The sequence below is a fragment of the Peromyscus eremicus genome, chromosome 7 (assembly GCF_949786415.1).
Source record: "Peromyscus eremicus chromosome 7, PerEre_H2_v1, whole genome shotgun sequence".
NCBI lineage: Eukaryota > Metazoa > Chordata > Mammalia > Rodentia > Cricetidae > Peromyscus > Peromyscus eremicus.
The window spans coordinates 67,138,408-67,156,740 of NC_081422.1; the positions used below are offsets into that span (position 1 = coordinate 67,138,408).

The 18,333-nt window shown below is 43.8% G+C and overlaps 1 protein-coding gene across 5 annotated transcripts in view; it reads left to right on the forward strand.

The window, feature by feature from the left end:
- Window positions 1-18,333, forward strand: part of Nedd4 (NEDD4 E3 ubiquitin protein ligase) — a 93,654-nt gene that overhangs the window by 10,458 nt on the left and 64,863 nt on the right. For all 5 annotated transcript variants that reach the window (XM_059268223.1, XM_059268225.1, XM_059268224.1 and 2 more), the window contains exons 4-6: window positions 5,253-5,331; window positions 5,429-5,467; window positions 12,942-12,995. In XM_059268223.1, coding sequence (XP_059124206.1) covers window positions 5,253-5,331; window positions 5,429-5,467; window positions 12,942-12,995 — 172 coding nt within the window. The remainder of the gene's footprint in view (window positions 1-5,252; window positions 5,332-5,428; window positions 5,468-12,941; window positions 12,996-18,333) is intronic.

The window sequence follows — 18,333 nt, forward strand, 5'->3', positions numbered from 1 at the left end:
AAGTAACACTCGTTAGACTGGTTAATACGTGTCCCATTCCTGTTATTCCAGCACTCGGGAGAATTGTGAGTTCTAGGCCATCCTGAGCTATATAGTGAGGGACACCTTCAAAAATCTGGCCTGGGGTGGTCTATGATGAATCCCTGGTAGTGAGAGATGTATGGGGGTGGGGAGGGCAGAAGGATCGTGCCATCATACCATCAAGTAGAAGGTATGTTGGCAATATTTAGAGGCTGGGGAGATGGCTCAGGTTTGGTTTCCAGGACCTACCTCACCTGGCGCACAGCTATCTAGAACTCCAGCTCCAGGAGATCTGCTGCCCTCTTGTGGCTTCTGCAGGTACTGCATGTGTGCACATATTAAGTGAAGCTACTCTTTAAAGATAGACTTAAAACACTTAAAATAATGACACAGCTAAGTTAGGAAAAATGGATTCAAAACTGGTATGATAAAGATTAAAGAGTATACTTTTAAAATCTGATGATAAGGGTTCACCGCGAAACTTTCCAGATCAGGATTATAATAGTTAAAATGGGCTCAAAATTTGACAATTCAAGGAAAAATGGAAAATTCTATAATGGTAAAGACACTCATGCCTTTCAAAATTGTTAAAACAGATACTTTAAGAAATATCACACGAGCCTGGAGAGAGAAAGCTCAGCAGATAAGAGTGCTTCCCAACACCCATGTCTGTCGGCCCACAGCTGCCTGGGACTCCAGTGCCAGGGACTTCCAAAGCCTCGGCCTCTGCAGGCACCAGCACTGGTGCACAGACCCCTACACACAGACACAGACACAAATCCCCCTGTACACACACAGACCCCTACACACAGACACAGACACAAATCCCCTGTACACACACAGACCCCTACACACAGACACAGACACAAATCCCCCGTACACACACAGACCCCTACACACAGACACAGACACACATCCCCCTGTACACACACAGACCCCTACATACAACACAGACGCACAAATCCCCCCGTACATACACAGACCCAGACACACACATACATATAATTAAAAATGAAAAATCAATCTCTGAAACAAAGGTTTAAAACAAATTTGTATAGTCTTTGTATAACTGGCCTGAAGAACACCCTAATGGCTGCAAATGAAACATTCTTGACTGTAAGTAGATGTTTAAATGCACACAGTAAGTTGACAGTCACAGGACATGTGAGGATTATGTGTCTCTTGCTGCCTGATGATAGGAATTCACAGCTCAGTGTCCCACCTGAGCACGTGCTTATGATCTCAGTGGGGGTGGGGTGTCAGAAGCTCCTTGATTCTTTAGTTTGACCCACTGCTTCAGGGTCTTACCAAGTGGCTGTTGTGTGTTTGTTTGTAATTTAGTCACGAGGTCTTGCGGGGATGTCTATAAACACCAGCCCTGCCCTCATGGTGCTCTGGGTATCTCGTATTTTCAGAGTGCCTTTGTGGTCCACCCTCCTGTTGTAGAACCTCAGGCCACCGGATGTGCTTCAGGAAATTTGTGTATCTTGGACAGTGTGCTGTGACTCTTGTCTGGTCTGTGTCCAGGTTATTCCCACCTAGGGAGCCAGTCTCGGGGGAGAAGTTAGTTTCAGATTGTCATTCAGGTAAACACAAATGAGGCAACTCAACAAAATCACAGAAACAGGTTATAACTTACTAGATCTCAGAACAGCAAAGTGCGCCTCACCGGGCCAGTGATAACTGGGGAGGCCCTGGGTGTGTATGTGCCAGTGTATGTGGGCAAGGGCATGGCAGGCTGAGGTCTTTGGGGGGTCAGAGTGTAACCCATGTTAATTTCCATCAGGGAGTTCTAACTGATGGAGTTCAGAGCAGGCTGCTGTGAGTTTTGTGGGCCATGCTGCCCTGAGAAGTGGTCACTATGATGCATCTGCATATTCCATACTGAGTGTGGGTTCAGTGGGCTCACGTATTGTCTAACTGATGTGTGGCTCCCAGGAAGTAAACATATAAGTCAACCACACCGAGGAAAAGGAGGGAAATAGAGGTCTGTTACATTGTATTTATTTATTGTGTGTATGTGCAAACACTGAACATGAGCACATGGCATGGCATGGCATGTAGATGGAGGCCAGAGGACAGCTTGTATGAATCAGTTCCCTTTTTCCACCATATGGCGTCTGGGGGAATTGACCTCAAGTTGTAAGTCTTGGAAGGTACCTTTACCCACTGACCATCTCACTGACCGAAGACTGTGACCTAATGTGTTGTACACTTAAAGACCTAAGAGATATCTTGGGTCAGATGAAATGTTCATACCGAAGGCAAGAAGCAGTCACATATCTGCCAAGACTTTTAATTTTAACTATCTTATATATCTTACAACTAACTCAATAGTAATATAATTAAAACCAGAACCACTGAATGGACCAGACATTAGAAAATGTCTAAATGGCAATCTATATCTAGGTAGGTTAGAGTTAGGGTTTTTCTTTTCTTTTTTAAGATGGTCTTCCTATGTAGCCCTTGCTGACCTAGAGCTTCTATGTAGACTAGGCTGGCCTTGAACCTAGTAGCGCCTGCCTCTACCTCCTAAGTGCTGGGATCAAAGGTGTGCGCCATCACACCCAGCAGTTTTTACAGTTTTTATTTGACGTTATATATTTAGTCGTGAAGACTATGGATCAGATTAGAGAGATACAGAGGCAAGGAGGCCAGGTGAATACCTTAGGGAATATCAGCATGAAACTTGCAGCCAATAGGAAAGAGGCTTAAGAAAGACTGAGAGAGGGAGGGGTGTGAGCTTGCCTAGAATGCACAAAGTCCTGGGTTTGATCCACAGCACCCCGTGGACTGGATGAGGTAATGCGTGCCTGTAGTCCCACACTTGAGATGGAGGTAGGAGATGGAGGTCCTTCTCAATTACACGGAGAGATGAAGGGTATCTGGGCTACATGATAGCCTGTCAGGGGGAGAGGAAGAGAAAAGAGGAGTTTAGGGTAGGGTAAGAACCCAGAGATGAGTGTTTCAGAGCATTTTCAGAATAGATCTGAGGACAGACAGACAGTAGACTTCGTGGTTCTACAGAGCCTTAGGAATGTAGGGGGGAGGAAGGGAGGTCCCCAAGGTGGTGGTTCTTTTCTGTGGAGCAGGGGCTACAGCCTCAGCCGCGGCCCTCCCCTACCGTGTAGAACGTGGAGAAAAGGATAATAGCTGATCCTGATCCACAAAAGCTGTTTTGAGCAGTGTTTGGTGTGGAGTAATTGCTGTGTGAGTGTTATTACCAAGCATTCTCTTGCACAGTTTAACCGAGAAAGGAAGAAAAAACGTGTTCCACTTTGCTAGAGGAAGGAGGGTGAATCAGGAATAGAGTAGTTTGAAAACAACACATTGGTAGACCTAGAAAACTAGGTCTAAGGGGAAGCTGGAGGGTAAAGAGGTTGGTGAAATGCCCGCTTCTGGGCTGGAGAGCGCTGGACAAGTGGATCAGCTCCACACAGAGGAGAACAGGAGGGAGGGTGGGTTCTAATTAGTGCCAGTGTGTTGGGAGTGGGCTTTGTGAGTTACAGTGTGAAGGAAGGGTCTGAGCACACGGATTGGAGAGGAGGAGGGAGTGAGAGGGGGGTCAGTACCAGCTCTGAAATACACAAGAGAAAGTGGAGATTTGACGGGGTGAGCAGGCTGTCCTTACTCAGTCTCTGTACTCTGCAAAAGCCCATGTGTCACAAGATTGTCCCCTTTCATGTCTTCTTTTAGTAGGGTTTCTGGGATTGGAGAGATGACTCAGCTGTTGAGAGCACGTGCTGCTCTCGCAGAGGACCTGAGTTTTATTCCTGGTACCTATGTCAGGTAGCTTTGTGACTATAGCTCTAGGGGACACACACACAAACACACACACACACACACACACACACACACACACACACACACAGAGGAATAAAAAATAAACTAAGTCGCCGGGTGGTGGTGGCGTACGCCTTTAATCCCAGCACTTGGGAGGCAGAGCCAGGCGGATCTCTGTGAGTTCAAGGCCAGCCTGGACTACCAAGTGAGTTCCAGGGAGGTGCAAAGCTACACAGAGAAACCCTGTCTCGAAAAACAAACAAACAAACAAACAAACAAATAAATAAACTAAGTCTTAGGCCAGGCAGTTTTGGCGCACGCCTTTAATCCCAGCACTCGGGAGGCAGAGCCAAGCAGATCTCTGTGAGTTCGAGGCCAGCCTGGACTACCAAGTGAGTTCCAGGGAGGCGCAAAGCTACACAGAGAAACCCTGTCTCGAAAAACAAACAAACAAACAAACAAACAAACAAATAAATAAACTAAGTCTTAGGCCGGGCAGTTTTGGCGCACGCCTTTAATCCCAGCACTCGGGAGGCAGAGCCAGGCGGATCTCTGTGAGTTCGAGGCCAGCCTGGGCTACCAAGTGAGTTCCAGGAAAGGCTCAAAGCTACACAGAGAAACCCTGTCTTGAAAAACCAAAAAAAAAAAAAAAAAAAATCGAAACAACAACAAAACCCAAAAAACTAAAAAAAACCTAAACAACAAAAAAAAGAAAACCGAAAAACTAAGTTTTAAAGAAAGTAGAAGGGCTTCTATAACATGTAATTTTATTTTATTTATTTATTTATTGAAGTGGGGTCTAACCCTGTAACCCTGGCCAGCCTCAAACTCACAGAGAGCTTCCTGCCTCTGCCTCCTGACTGCTGGGATTAAAAGGTGTGCCCCACCATTCTTGGAAATACGTAATTATTTTTAACTGCAGTGTATTTTATTTTAATGTAATTAAAAATTTAATTTGACGACTTAAATTGAAGATTTACTTATTGTCACTCACATATATGTCTGCATGCTTACATGAGCTGATTGCCCCATGTGTGTGTGAATCTTTGCTATATGTAACAAGGTTTACACCCTGAGATGGTTTGGAAACACCTGTGGTGGGGAAAAGCTGGTTTTACAAACCCCTGAGTTAGCCGCCTACGCTCAAAAGAGACACTAGGGTTCAGAGACACTTTCAAAATACCTAAAAAGTTTGTAAGTCACCAGAACTATGGGTAAGAGATCTGCACTCTAAATTGTTGCTGGTTTTACTGACCTGATACTTAAGCTTTTTAAGAAAATGTAAGTTTTTGCAAATGCTTAGCCTGCATACAGATCCCTGGCTTTTAAGCATACAAAGTAATAGAAATAATAAAATAGTAGCAACTGTTAACAGAGAAAACTCTGAAAATCTGATAATGTGAACAGTTGGACTGAACTACCTACCAAAATGTCTTTGTTTTTAACAGTGATCCTTACGTGAGAGTGACATTGTATGACCCGATGAGTGGAGTCCTTACCAGCGTTCAGACGAAAACCATCAAAAAGGTTAGATTTAGCCAGCTTCCAAAAATTTTTAATAAACTTTGTTTTTAATATGACAAATTATTAACAAATAAATAACACTGTGTTTATTGTCTTTTAGTCTTTGAATCCGAAATGGAATGAAGAAATACTATTCAGAGTAAGTATGCATTTTCTTTTATTAAAAAGAATAAAATACATTTTTTCTCCATAGGTAATGTTAAGTACTCACAGTATTTTAAAATACATCTTAGAATTTGCCTCGCGTTTTGATTTTTATTTATTAGTTGTGTGTGTGTGTGTGTGTGTGTGTGTGTGTGTGTATATGTAATGTGTGTGTGTGAGTGAAGGCATGCACTTGACGTGGCGAGGTCAGAAGACAGCTCGGGGCTTGGCTCTCCGTCCACCTTTTTGTGGATCAAACTTAAGCTCCAGGCTTGCATAAAAAATCTATAACCTGCCGAGACATTTCACTGGACCCCCCCCCCCCCAGTTTTTTTTTAAAGATTCATTTATTTATTATGTATGCAGGCCAGAAGAGGGCACCAGATCTCATTAAGGATGGTTGTGAGCCACCTTGTGGTTGCTGGGAATTGAACTCAGGACCTTTGGAAGAACAGCCAGTGCTCTTAACCTCTGAGCCATCTCTCCAGCCCTGGACCCAAAATTTTTAAAAGAAAATTAAATTTTTTTTCCCTGAGATAGGGTCTCACTGTGAACTGTGACTTTCCTGGGACTAGCTGTGTAGACCAGATTGTCCCTGAACTTACAGAGATCCATCTACCTCTGCTTTCTGAGTGCTGGGATTAAAGGTGTGTGTGTCACCATCGCGGTGGTGGTGGTGGTGGCGCACACCTTTAATCCCAGCACTCGGGAGGCAGAGCCAGGAGAATCTCTGAGTTTGAGGCCAGCCTGGGCTACAGAGTGAGTTCCAGGACAGGCTCCAAGTTACACAGAGAAACCAAACAAACAAACAAAAGGTGTGTGCCACCATGCCCAGGTACCCGGCAAACATTTTTAAGGAGAGTGAAAATTAGGGGTTGAAGAGATGGCTCCGAGGTCAGAGCACTGGCTGCTCTTTCAGGAGACCTGGGTTCAATTCCCAGCACCTGTGTGGTGGCTCGCAACCATCTGTCACTCCAGTTCCAGGGGATTCAGTGCCCTGTTCTCATCTCTGAGTGAACCAGGCACACATGCACTTACACACTTAAAGTAAAACTAAATACATCTCTTAAAAGAGTTAAAATGAGGAACCCCTCTGATGACGTGGTAGGAACCATTAATCTTACTATGAAAAATAAATGTCATGTGATGGTGGGTGAAATATACTCTCGTGAGGCTTGGATCACCCCGTTCTAATAAACTCAAGTGATGGAAACACTTTGAGTCTCTTTCTGCACTTCAGCAGAACCATGGGGGTGGGGAAGCTGCTCTGGTGGCTGTGGTGAGTAGATGCTGCTGTTACACACCCTTCCTTACCCTGCCCCCCTCTCACCTCACCTCAGAGTCCAACCCCGTTATTCCAGCTCCCAGCAGATTCTCGGGCCTGTCTCCCCACAGGTGGGAGGTGCATTACCAGAGTCTTGCCTGAATCCTCTCTGCTTGTATTACTTAAAAGAGTTGTCCTGCTTCAGTTTCCCCTTTGCCCATGGGTTCTTCCCATTTCATTTCTCTGGTGAACTCTGCACCACGCGGACCTCGCTCACACCCAAGGTCACAGTGATCCTCATCTGCAGAGCTCTGATCTTTCCCACTTGGTGCAATGCTCTTCGGAGTAAATATTATTTTGTTTTATTAAAGCAAAAAGGAAATTTGAATGTGGCTGCAACTGGGGGACACACTTAGTTTCAGACAGGGAAAAGGAGCCTCCTGCCTGCGTTGTTCAGGCCAAGGTTACGTTTGGTTTCCTGAGTTTTGCTCCGGGGAAACAGAAGGAAGACATTGCTGAAGCTGCACACAGGAGCCTCTCTCTGAAGGTCCAGTGCCAGCGCCAGCAATGTGCTTCTGGTGTCCACGTTCAGAGACAGCTCTCCTTCATCCACTCAGCACAACCAGCATTTGAGGCCGGTCTGAGACTTTGGATTCTTGAAGAAACGCCTGGTGTTGGTTAGAGTCACTGGGGAAAAGTGAAACTTACTTTTGGGTTACTCTTGGAGCCAGAGGCTGCCCTGGATGGTTCCCTTGGCATCTCTATTGCTTAGGGATTTTCAAAGTCCTCCCAAGGTGGCTCAGTTGCTTATTTAAAATTTATTATTACTTTCCTTACTGTATTTTGCTGTGAAGTTTGTGCATTTTTCAGTGTACCAACATTTTCTTTGCACACCATTCTCTCTCTCTCTCTCTCTCTTTTTTTTTTTTTTTTTTTGAGAGGATTTTGCTCAGGCTCAGCTCTTTAGAGATCCACCTCTTCTACCTCCTGAGTGCTGGGATTAAAGGTGTGTGCCACCACACCCCGCTCTGCTGTTGTTTGACTAGTAAACAGCATATCTGTGTCTGTCTTGTTTCCATTTTCATTTATTTAGGTTTTTAGGACAAGACTTTGCTGTGTAGATTAAAGGCATGCACCACCACACCCAGCTGTTTATTTTTAATTCATTTACTTCTTCCACGAAAGCGCTGACATAAAGATGTTACAGAAAGGAATGATCTAAAAACTCAAATTCTTCTGTTCACCTTCATCTCTGCCTTGAGATTACTTCTTTGTTGTTCTTGCTTTTTAACCACAAGAAAACGTGAAACTTGACTATAAAAATGTCCTTAATGACTTTAGAGTTTTTTTTTAAATTAGTTTTTTAGGTTAGCATACAAACTAAGTCGTTCCCTAATGGTGTGTTCAGATATTTGTCTTTGTTCTTTGTTCTCATGTCCCCTCCCCCACAGCCCTCCTGGCACTTCCTGCCAGCACCCCACCTCCCCGCTGGCTCCCTTCCTTTCTCTTTCTACTTTGTGACCACAGGGCTTCTCTTGCCCTCTCCATTTCCCGCCCCGTTCAGATCTCTTCCTGCTTACTGGTTGGATGAGTTGATTCTTTCAGAGTTTAGTTTTCCGGCTCCTTGTTTACACAAGCAGTTCACCCTCTCCTCAGGCTCTCTTTTCTCTGGCAGTGGTTTTCTTTGCTCTTCAGAAGCTTTTTAATTTCATATCATCAATCCCATTTGTCAATTTTTGTGATGATTTCTTACATAATTAGCATCTTTATTTTATTTATTTATTTTTTCCTGGAGCTGAGGACCGAACCCAGGGCCTGGCGCTTGCTAGGCAAGCGCTCTACCACTGAGCTAAATCCCCAACCCAGTTAGCATCTTTATCAGCAGCAGAAAGTCCTTGCCTGTGCCTGCATCTTGAAGTGTGTGTGTTTCCTGGGCAGATTCAAAACTTCAGGATTTACATCAGGTCTGTAATGGATTTTGAGTTGATTTTTGCACAAGACAAGAACAAGAGATAAGGGTCTGGTTTCGTTCTTCTACTTTGGGAGTCCACCCAGGATTAAAGCAGTTGTATTTTCCCCAGAGAATTTCAACAGTTTAGTCACACATTGGGTGGCTCTTTGTGTGGTTTGAGTCGTCAGTCTATTCCCTTGGCAGCATACCTGCTTAGGTGCCAGGACCATGGCACTTTGTTACTATGTAACACTCTCCCTTCTGCTTAGCATTGATTTAGCTGTTTAAAGTCTTTTTATTTCCAAGTGAATCTTAGGATTTTTTTCTAATTCTATGAAGAATTTCATTGGGGTTTTGATGGGGATGGGATTGGTTTTGAAGATCGCTTTTGGGACCAGCCATTTTCACAGCATTAAATCTTTGAGTCTCTGGGAGATTCCCCCCGTTTTCTAGTTTCTTCGGTATCTTGAACTTTTCATTGTAGGGGCCTTTCACCTCATAGGTTTTTGAATTTTTTGGTTAGATTTTTTTTTACTTTATTTTATGTGTATGAGTATTTTTCTTGCATGTATGCATGCAAAGCACACATCTGCCTGGTGCCTCTAGGTCAAAAGAAGGTATTACATCCTCTGGACTCATTGTGACCCACCATGTAGGTGCTGGGCACTGAATCCAGGTCCTCTGCAAGAGCAGCCAATGCTCTTAGCTGCTGAACCAGCTCTCTCTGGCTCCACAGTTTTTGGTTTTTTCTTTTTTAATTACTAAAAAAATTCTTGCTGATATCTAGAAAATCTATTGGATTTTGCATGTTGATTTTTCTGGTGGAGTTTTTAGGGCCTTTGAAATAAATCATCAGTCACCTGCAAGTAGCCACAACCAGACTTCTTCACTGTGCACCTTTTCTTTCTTACTCTTATTGCCGAGGCCGAGACTTCTAGTGCTAAACAGAACAAGAGTGGAAAGTTGGCACCCTTGTCTTGCTCAAGATTTTCGAGACTGCTAACAGTTTAGGGTAATGTCGGCTATAGGTTTGTTGTGGCAGCCTTTGCTATGTTAGGGTATGCGGTTTCTACTCCTACTTTCTCAGGGAACTTTGCCAAAGGCCTCTCTACATTGGTTGAGATGATCACGTGATTCTCCCCTTAGGTCTATGTTCTGATTCAGCTCACTGATTTGCCTGTGTTGAGTCAAGCTTGTTTGCTCTAGGGATCAAACTCAGATTGTCAGGCCTACATGCAAGTGCTTCTACCCTCTGAGCTGTGCATCTCACCAGCCCCTTTCTGGGTTTCAAGAAAAGATTTATTTTAAATTTATGGTAAGGTGTGTAGGAGAATTGAGTGCGATGAGGTGTAGGATTTCCTGGAGTTGGAGTTAAACCAGTTGTAAGCCACATGATGTGGGAGATGGGAACTGAACTCGGGTCCTGGAGGAGCAGTAAGTGCTTTTAACCACTGAGCCATCTGAGTCCTTCTCCTCCTTTTTAATATAAGCATCTCCATACCTGTAAACTTTCCTCTTAGAACTGCCCTACCTATACCCCAAAGACTGATAAGACTTCCTTTCATCACCATTGGTTCAAAGCCCTTTCAGGTTCCTCTGAGTTCTTCAATGATGCAATGGTTGTTATTCAAGAGTATCTCAGAGTGTGCGTGTAATTTCTTAATTTCTGGGTATTATTACAACAATTTCTATTTTAATGGCACTATGGTCTGATAAGATACAAGAGCTTACATTGATTCTTTTGTATTTAGTAAGGCTTAATTAATTCATAGCTTAGAATGTGATTCTGTTTTAGAGATGGTTCCAAGGGCTGCTGAGAAGGATGTATATCCTGTATCTTTTGGATAGAATATCCTGTAGATATCAACTAAGTCAGTTTGATCAGTGACAGACTTTAACTCTGAGCTATCTGTGTTGATTTTTAGTTTGGACGATGATTCTAGAAGTGAGAAGGAGTACTAACTAAATCAACCACTCTTACTGTCTGAGTCCTATCCGACAGTTTATGTCCTTTTGTGTTTGTTTTATAGAATTGGGAGGAGCCTTAGTATTTGCTGTAAATACATTTACAAGTGTTACATCTTCTTGATGAATTGTTGCCTTTATTAGTATGTAGTCTTCTTAAAAAACAAACAAACAAAACCAGAAAGAGCTGACTAATTTGGCAGGACTTTACCTTGTCAGATACTGGAAGAACTGTACCAGTTTGCTTTGTTTCAACTCACTGCGTAGACTGTGCAGCGTCCTTTGTTTTGAGGAGGATGTGGGCGTTTTGTTTGTTTTGTTTTGGAAACCGATCATTAGATCTAGTTTTAAACCAGTCAGCCGGTCTGTGTCTCTTTGTTGGTGAGTTGAAGCCAGTTACATTTAAGCTTATTATAGAGAGTCCTGTACTGGTTTCTGTAATTTTGTGGTTGGTGGATTGCTGTGTTTCTTTACTTGCTCCCTGTTAGTATCAGGGTGCCCCTGTGTACTGTGTTAAACATGATGGGTTCCTTCCTAGCTCTCCATTGTTCGTCTGGTCCTCTCCTGAAGTTACTCTTTCCTGTGCTATTGAGAGTGACTATCTTTCCACCTCGTATATGTAAAGCATCTTCTCTAACCTGGCTTGATGATCTTGAATTGCTTGTGTGGCAATGTCCTTCTTTCTTCACCGAAGTAAATAGACAGCTTTGCAGGTCTAGCACTGTCGGTGGTGCGCACTTACTTTCAGGACTTAGGATGTATCTTTCCACACTCTCCTGGTTCCAAGCTTGCTAATGAGAGACCTGGTATTATTCTGATGTTTCTGCCATAGGTGAGCTTTTTCTCTTACAGCTTTTCATGTTAATTCTTTGTATTCGTGTGTAAGACGAAGATCAGGAATAGGACAAGCCACAGCCAACCTCATCTCACCAATACCTCAGTCTCCAAAGAGATCTACTTCCTGTATACCCACGCCTCTATGCCTTTCTGTTCTGCCACCTCATTTCTTCTCTCCACCCAGCTACATCACTTCTTTTCCTGTCCAGCTCTGTCACTTCCTGTCTGTCTGTACAGATCTCCAGACCTTTATGGTTAGTGCTGGGATTAAAGGTATGTACTACCACGCCTGGCTCCGTTCCCAGTGTGGCCTTGAACTCACAGAGATCCAGATGGATCCCTGCCTGGCTTTTTCCTCTGATCCTCACATAAGCTTCAATTGTGCACAATATTTTGGGGGACACAATATATCACCACATTCTTGTGTGTGTGTGTGTGTGTGTGTGTGTGTGTGTGTGTGTGTGTGTAGATGTGTGACCGTTCAAGGGTTAGGATGGAACAGGAAGCACTCTTATTTGAAGAAGAGCCCCCCCTTCATTTCAATACTTTCTTTGGCTGATGTGATGGTTATCTTTGTCAGCTTAATACAATGTAAGGTCTGCTAGACAGTGGTGGCACACACCTTTAATCTCAGCACTCCGGAGGCAAAGGCAGGCGGATCACTGAGTTTGAGGCCAGCCTGGGTTACAGAGTGAGTTCCAGAATACCCAAGGATTCACAGAGAAACCTTGTCTCTGAGCTTCCCCACCCTCAAATACAATGTAAAGTCACTTGGGAAGAGAGTCTCAATGAAAGACTATCTAGATTGAGCTGGCTTGTTGGCATGTCTTGGGATTGTCTTGATTACTAATTGATGTAGGGAGATCCAGCCCACTGTGAGTGTCATCATGCCCTATGAAGGCGATCCTAATATGTGTAAGTATCATGCCTGGGACTTCAAGCTTGCATAGTGAATACTATATCCACTGAACTCCTTCCTAAATATATTTTTTTTGTTTGCCTTTTGAGACAGGGTCTCACTGGGTAGCCCTGCCTGGTCTGGGACTCATTCTGTATAGCAGACTGGTCTAGAACTCACAGAGATCTGCATGCCTCTGACTCCAGAGTGTTGGAGCTAAAGGCATGTAGCATCATGCGCTTCTTAAATGTATTTTTTTTGTAACATCTTCAACCTCTGGTATATTTAACAAAATAGTTTCGTTTATATTTGATATTAAGTAGATTTTCTAACTATGGAAATATTTCAGCAAAAATGGAAGATAGTAGCTTTGAAAAAGTCTACGTATTGTTGCAACAACAGAAAGTGTTTGAACTCAGGAGACCATGGGTGACATGACTCTGGCCTCTGTAATTTCACTGCATAACGGGTCAACACGCGGCCACATTTTGAAGATGTTTCTTGGCGTCTGTGGCTAGATATTCATGTTTTTAAAGAAAGATTGTTTCTCTTAGGTCCTTCCACAGCAGCACCGTCTTCTGTTCGAAGTGTTTGACGAAAACCGTTTGGTAAGTGGAGTCACACTGCATGAGAGTGAAGGATGCTTCGAGGGCGGCCTTCAGGAGAGTGGGAGGAGAGTGTGGGAGCCTGGGGTCGGAGACAGAAGGGCAGCCTACGGCGGTGCCTGGAGTTGATCCTACCATTCTGTTCTCTTCCCACCCACCTCTCCTGGTTATCAAAGCCTCTGTGACAGAAGATGGAGAAGGGGAGGCCCCTCTTGTTTTCCGTGCCATGTCCTCTGAATCTTAGCATGTCTGCACTTGTGTGTATTAACACAGTGTTGTATCCCCCCCCTCCCACATCCCCGTTTGTGTGTGCGTATGTGTGTCCCCCCGGGTTCAGTGGAGTTCAGAGAACCTCTGCTGTCATTCCTCAGGAGACTCACAGCTTTTGTTTTGAGACAGGGTCACATTGGCTTCGAGCTTTGCTAGGTCGGCAAGGCTGGCTATACCTCAGAGTGTCCTGGAACCTGCCTGGCTCCACCTCCTATCTCCCCGTGCTGGGATGATAAGTGTATACCACTACACCTATCATTTTATGCTGGTGCTGGGAGTCAAAACTCAGGTCCGCATGTGTAAGGCAACCCTATGGTAGCTTTTCTTGAGGTTACCTGTTTCAGTGTCCATCCACTCTCTTATCCCGACTCACTCACAAGCCTTTCCACACTGAGGGGATGAGCGTCATTCACAAAGGCCAGAGCAAAGCCAAGCTGTAGTGCTTTTGTTGTTTTTGAGACGGGGTCTCCGTAAGTATCCCCAGCTGTCCTGGAACTCACTGTGTAGGTCAGGCTAGCCGTGAACTTGCAGTGACTCTCCTGTTTAAGTGCTGGGATTACGGGCCTGAATCTCCGTGCTCAGCCTGGTGTCATTTTTATTAAACGATCATTCTGCCTCCTGCCTTCCTGAAAAAACATCTGGAAGCTCTGTAATTTTCCTGCTTTTCCCTCTTTAGGATCATTTTCAAACCTTTCCCCGCCTGGCTTACATTTATATTTTATACCTGTAAGGTCTGACAAAATAACTGAGAAGTCCGTCTGAAGGAGTGAGGACTTACTTGGCTCATGCTTTTAAGGGTTTTAGTCCGTGGGCACTTAGAACTGCGAGGGGGCCTGCGAGGAGACAGAGCATCACGGGAGAAATGTGTGCTAAAACAGAACTGCTCACCTTTGTGGTGGCAGGGGGCGGGTGGGAGGGTGTCACATCCCATTTAGCTGTGAGTATATAAATGAATCTGTTGATGAGATCAGTGTTCTCGTGGTCCAGTCACATCCCAACTCTGAACAGTGGTGTGAAAGATCAATTTTGCACATGAGCTTTCAGCACACAGAATCAAACCTGAACACATAAAACATACTGTTAAGTATCCAGTCTTTTTTGGTTATCTAGTATAAACACCAAAAGAGGAATGAAATGATCTGAATCACTCTTGTTTTTTTTAATTTTTAATTTTTTTATGTACATTGGTGTTTTCCTGTGGAACTGGAGTTACAGTTTTGAGCTACCATATGGGTGCTGGGAATTGAACCCGGGTCCTCTGGAAGAGCATCCAGTGGTCTTAACCTCTGAGCCATCTCTTTACCCCCCTGAATCACTTTTTTAACTAACAAAGAAACTGAATTTGAGGGCTGGAGAAATGGCTTAGTGGTTAAAAGTGCCAGCTGTACAATCATGAGACATGGAGTCTAGATCTCAGAACCAGGATGGCAGACCGACCAGGTGTCCTGCCAGTGCCAGTAACCCCTGCTCAAAGGGGAGTGGAGCCAGGAGGATCGCCTCCGATTGCTGGAAGCCTACCAGAGAAACTATGAGGCCTGGGCTAGGGAGGAGACTGTGCCTTAAAGAAGCAGGTGGGAGTGACAGAGGAGGACACCCACACTGTGTGTGTATCTGCACATACGTGTATACGTAAACTCAAATAGACACACACATGAACGAATAGATAATTTTTAATGAAACTGCTTTAAAAAAAGAATAGTTAGATTGCATAACCTTTTTTTTTCTTTTCAAGAAATGGCAATTCAAGTCTGGCCTGTTGACACATACATGCCTGTAATCCTTGCACTCTGAAAGCTGAGGCTGGGGTATTGAGAGTTCGAGGCCAGCCTGTACTAACGTTGGGAGACCCTGTCTCAAAAAATAATTAAAAACAGGAAATGAGGGTTGTACTAGTGACTGAAGATACTGCAATGAAATCTTGACATCACAATAATCAAAGTGACATTTTTACCAAGGGGACTCTTTCTTACCAACAGCCCATACGGTACGTGTGGCTGATATGGGCAGTTGTAAAACCTTTTGGCTTTTGCTTATATTTTTGCTTTTTTCTGTGATATAGGAATTTTTTTACTTTTCTCTTGTCAGTCTATTATCCTGTGATGCCAGGTGAAATTGAGTCTTGGTATGTTTTTTGAAAGGCTTATTTATCTGTGTGTGGCGTTTGCATTCTTTTTTTTTTTTATATATTTTTCGAGACAGGGTTTCTCTGTGTAGCTTTGTGCCTTTCCTGGAACTCACTTGGTAGTCCAGGCTGGCCTCGAACTCACAGAGATCCACCTGGCTCTGCCTCCCGAGTGCTGGGATTAAAGGCGTGCGCCACCACGTTTGCATTCTTTTTTTTTTTTTTTTTTTTTTAAACAGACAGAAACACACACACACTTTTTTTTTTTTTTTTTAATATGTATACAGTGTTCTGTCAGAAGAGGGCACCAGATCTCATTACAGATGGTTGTGAGCCACCATGTGGTTGCTGGGAATTGAACTCAGGACCTCTGGAAGAGCAGGCAGTGCTCTTAACCTCTGAGCCATCTCTCCAGCCCACGTTTGCATTCTTAAGTGTGGAGGCCGGAGGAAGGCATCAGCCCTATTGGAGCTAGAGTCACAGACATTTACAGGACACCTGACTGATTATGTGTGTGTGGACTTCTGAACTCTGATTTTTTTGTGATGTCGAAGCAAGCATTCTTAACCATCTCTCCAGCTCTGGTGATTTATTTTTAAGCTATGAAATGTACATACGAATAAGAATACACAGTGCAAATAAATTTAGTAGCAAGACAAATGTCTGTGTACAAATGCTTCAGCTGAACATCTGCAGCCGCAAAGGCCTCTTGGCCTCTTTCCAGCACTGTGGCTTTTTCTTCCCCCATATGTGCTGGCACTATCATAACTTTGATGTTTAATATTCTTTTGCTTTCTAAAATATTTTATTATGTACACACACACATATATATATCTTTGAAAATATTATTTCCTTTTGCATATTTTTAAAAGGTTTGATTTATATTTTAAAAATGATGTATATATGTGTTTCTGTGTCTGTGCACATAAGTGCAGTGCCCATGGAGGCCAGAAGGTGGCATCAGGTCTCCTGGAAGTGGAGTTACAGGCATTTGTGAGCTGCCTGACATGGGTGTTGGGAACTGAACTCAGGTCCTCAGCAGCAAGACCTCTTAATAGCCAAGCCATCTCTCTAGCTCCCTTTTGCATATTTTTAAACTTATACGTGTAGCACCTCTGAGGGTGTTTCTGACAGGCTTTTTCCTTAGTGTTATATTTGTGAGATTGACTTACAGTGACACATATTTTACCCAAAGTTTTCCATCACCTGCAGGTCATAGTACCATCCTTTATGCATTAACCCTCCGTATGGAATATCAGACTTGGTCTGAATTGCTTTCCTTGTTACTGATTGATAGGTGTCCTTGCTCTGTGTTCTTGTGCTCATGTCTGAGTGAATTTCTAGGCTGGGGATTGGGAGCTGAATTTCTGATTACTTGGACCGCCTGGTGCTTGAGTATGTACTACTTTAGTCAAGGTATTTGAAGGTCACCCATAAAGAAGGACAGCTTCTGCTTTCTACTATGCCTGGTTTTCTAGTCCTTCCTTACAGTGACCGTCACGGGTGTGACCGTTCCTTCACTGCCAACATGGATATTTGTCAAACACTGTGTGTGTGGTACTGTACTGTGTGCCATGATGAGCTGGGAGGGTAAGAGAAATGCCTTTGGTATTAGTGATTAAACACTTGAAGACAATAAATGTGGCACTTAAAACTTCAATGCTTTTTTTAAAAACCTGTTTTTATTCTTATGTATGTGTATGTACTGCTGTGTGCAGTGCCCACAGAGGGCAGAAGAGGGTATTTGATCCTGTGAGGCAGGAGTTACAGTCAGTTGTGAGCTGCCCAGCATGGGCTCTGGGAACTGAACTCTACAAGAGCAGTATGCAGTCTTAAATGCCACATCATCTTTCCAGCCAGCTCCAAATAGTTAAAAACGTTAAGGAAAATCCAAGCCATGTATTAATCAGGATGTAATAGATCCCACTCCAAGGACTAGTTCTGTATGGTTTTGTCTCTGATTGGCACATTAGTGGTAACCCTAGGCAAATCAGAAAGTGTTCTCTCACTTTAGAAAATGAGGATCCAGAAACGGTATGGACGTGTATTCCTGTCATCCTAGCCTTTGGGAAGCAGAGGCAGGAGGATCCAAATTTCAAGCTTGTCCTCAGCTACATGAGGAGACATGGAGTCAGCTTGGGCCCCTAGGAGATCCTATCTCCCCCCTCCCCCCCAAAAAAAATCATTTAAAATAAAAAAGCAGATGTCAGTATTTGCCTTGCTTGTCTCATATAAGACAGTGGCTCTGAAAATACTCAGAAAAATCTTTTTTCCTCCTAGACAAGATCTCACTATGTAGCTCTCTGTTCTGAAACCAGACTGGCCTCGAACTCACAGACAGGCCTGTCTCTTCCTCCCAACAAGTGTTGAGATTAGAGGTGCGTATTAGTCCAGCTGTTTCTATTTAATTTAATATTTATTGAGGCAAGGTTTCATGTATGTATCTCAGTCTGACGTCAAGCTCCTTTGGCATCTAAGGATGATCTTCAACATTTGATCCTCCTGCCTCCACCTGCCCATTGTGATATGCTTTCATACCTTGGGCATTTGTGGAGTTGAAGATCAGATTCTGGGCTTCTTGGATGTTAGATAAGCAGTCTGCCAACTGAACCTCATCCCCAGCCTCAGAAATTTCTTCATGATGATACAGATTTAAAAGGTGGTGGTGGCGCACACCTTTAATCCACCACTTGGGAGGCAGAGCCAGGCGGATCTCTGTGAGTTCGAGGCCAGCCTGGTCTACAGAGTAAGATCCATGACAGGCACCAAAATCATACGGAGAAACCTTTTCTCCAAAAAACAAACAAAGCCGTCATTTAACATTTAGCATGGTACCTATTCTTGTGTTAGGTGTATCTGTTTTGTTGATCCTCATGTGTGCTGTAGAAATAGAGCTTTTTCAAGAAGTGAATGTGAGCAGCAGTCAGGGCCAGTGGTGTGCTGAGCATC